The following is a 1910-nucleotide window of genomic DNA, read 5'->3' as shown; positions in this document are numbered from 1 at the left end:
TGTAATATATTGCAGTTTAGTGTCAACAATTGCATTGGCAATGTGGCCTCTTTCTGCACACATACAAACCAACCCCTTACAGTGCCCTCTGCCACAGCTCCAATGGTCTCGTGGTTAACTTTATGGGCTTTCATGTGGGAGATCAGGATTCAAAACCCAGCTACAGCAACTTTAACAAAAAATCTCTACAAACTTCATATTGTTGCACAATTATCCTCATTACAGACACCTGCTGACTTTACAAGAACAAGCTGGCAGAAAACACATTTGAACTTGGTCACATTTCATTCTGCAAGTCCAATGCTGCAGGCAAAGCCATGCTGCAATGACATGCTACATGGCAATTCACACTTGTTTTTACATCGTAAAAACCCATGTCTAGTTATTGTTATTATTATTATTATTGTTATTATTGTTATTATTATTTTTGTTTCCTTCAGACAAACTGAGCTGGCGCTGATAAAACAGTCCGGATCTGCAGGATCCCCTTCAGCTGCCTCCCTTCAGCTCCTCCTCCTCGCTCTCCCAGCCTGTGAATACCACAGGCCCCACTCACCCTTTGGTCCAGATTTAGATCCCAGTCTCTCCCAGACTGTCAGACCCAGCTGTCTAAAGATTCACAGATCCTTTCATCGGGCCTCATTTTCCTTTTCCTGCTCCGCTCTCCTTCGGTTCTTGGTCCTCCTCTCCTCCAACATGCCTGCCATCCTTCATCTCCACCAGCTCTTCCTCTGAGATGATAGCAGGCTCCCACTTCTCTCTCTGTTGACGGTGGTTTCACAGAGGCAGACTTGCTGCTCCTCGTCCTCAGCCATGGAGCCTTTTGCAGAGGTAAGACACAATTCTGATCTCCCCAACTCAACCTTTTTATATGTAACCCATCACATCGAAATGAGGATTAAGTCAAATTTGGTCAAAATGACCTAATCATATTTTCAGATTCCTGCTTTAAAAGCTACATTTTGACACTTAGATCATCCTGAAATCATTAGTAGATCCAGAGATATTATTTAATTTGTCTTGTTGGTTACAATAATACATAAAGTTTTGGTCTAAATCCTAATTTTATGACATTTTATTGAGGATTTTTTTATGTCATCTTAAAAAAGAAACCTCACATAGTATTTGAATATTGAGATTTCCCAGCTGGAAAGAAACAAAAACGTTGCTAGCTCACAGGGAAATTTTCAAAAGGCATTTTTCCTCAAAATCAGGTTTTTGGTTGCTAATGCTCAAAAAAGTGCTTCAAAAAAAATTTTAGGGTAATATTTCAGGCTGTTCATTGAAATGATACATTGATAACATATTTATTTGTTWTATTTTGACAAACTAATTTTTGCAAGTATTATAATCAAAACACTATATCTGCCTGTTTTTCCACATACAACTTTTAGACTTAATCCTTGTTTCGATGTGATGGGTCATAATGATACTTCAACTTATTTGAAGCTAAGACATGCTGCAAAAATTAGCCATCTAAAGATAACTTAAACAACACTAGATTATAGTCTGAATTGAAGTGAAATAATCTGCCATAGCACTAAAGATAATTGCACTTGTTAAGACTTCTTGAAATAAGGAAAATTTCCAGGCTAACAATAATCAAACACATTCTGCTCTTGTTTAGTAAATCAGTCTCAAAACAAGATCAACAATACTTTTTGGGTGGCTATAAGATTGTATTAATTAGATGGACACTTTTTTGCTATATAACATTTCTTCTTTCACAGAGTATATGTTATGGATGACTCTCAGGTCCTACTACCTACTACTACCACACTGAACTGTAGATGCATTTCTGCAAAATTCAGTTATAGCCGATTTATACAAAGGTGTCCCTTTTTACTCCCTCCTGTAGGGTGAGCTGTATTTCATAACAACAGCCTGGTTTAATATACATACATATATAT

At 37.5% G+C, this 1910-nt stretch overlaps 1 protein-coding gene across 1 annotated transcript in view; it reads left to right on the top strand.

Annotated features, from left to right (window-relative positions):
* Positions 1-499: 499 nt before the first annotated feature.
* LOC106522791 (5'-AMP-activated protein kinase subunit gamma-1) overlaps positions 500-1910 on the top strand; it is a gene marked incomplete at its 3' end in the record, with an annotated part of 27315 nt that continues 25904 nt past the window's right edge. Inside the window, 1 exon segment of the mRNA XM_014015966.1 lies at positions 500-831. Coding sequence (XP_013871420.1) covers positions 814-831 — 18 coding nt within the window.

Source organism: Austrofundulus limnaeus, unplaced genomic scaffold, assembly GCF_001266775.1.
Source record: "Austrofundulus limnaeus strain Quisiro unplaced genomic scaffold, Austrofundulus_limnaeus-1.0 Scaffold136, whole genome shotgun sequence".
In the NCBI taxonomy this organism is placed as follows: domain Eukaryota; kingdom Metazoa; phylum Chordata; class Actinopteri; order Cyprinodontiformes; family Rivulidae; genus Austrofundulus; species Austrofundulus limnaeus.
The sequence above is the reverse complement of the archived record's forward strand: the minus strand, read 5'-3'. Positions and strand labels throughout refer to the sequence as shown.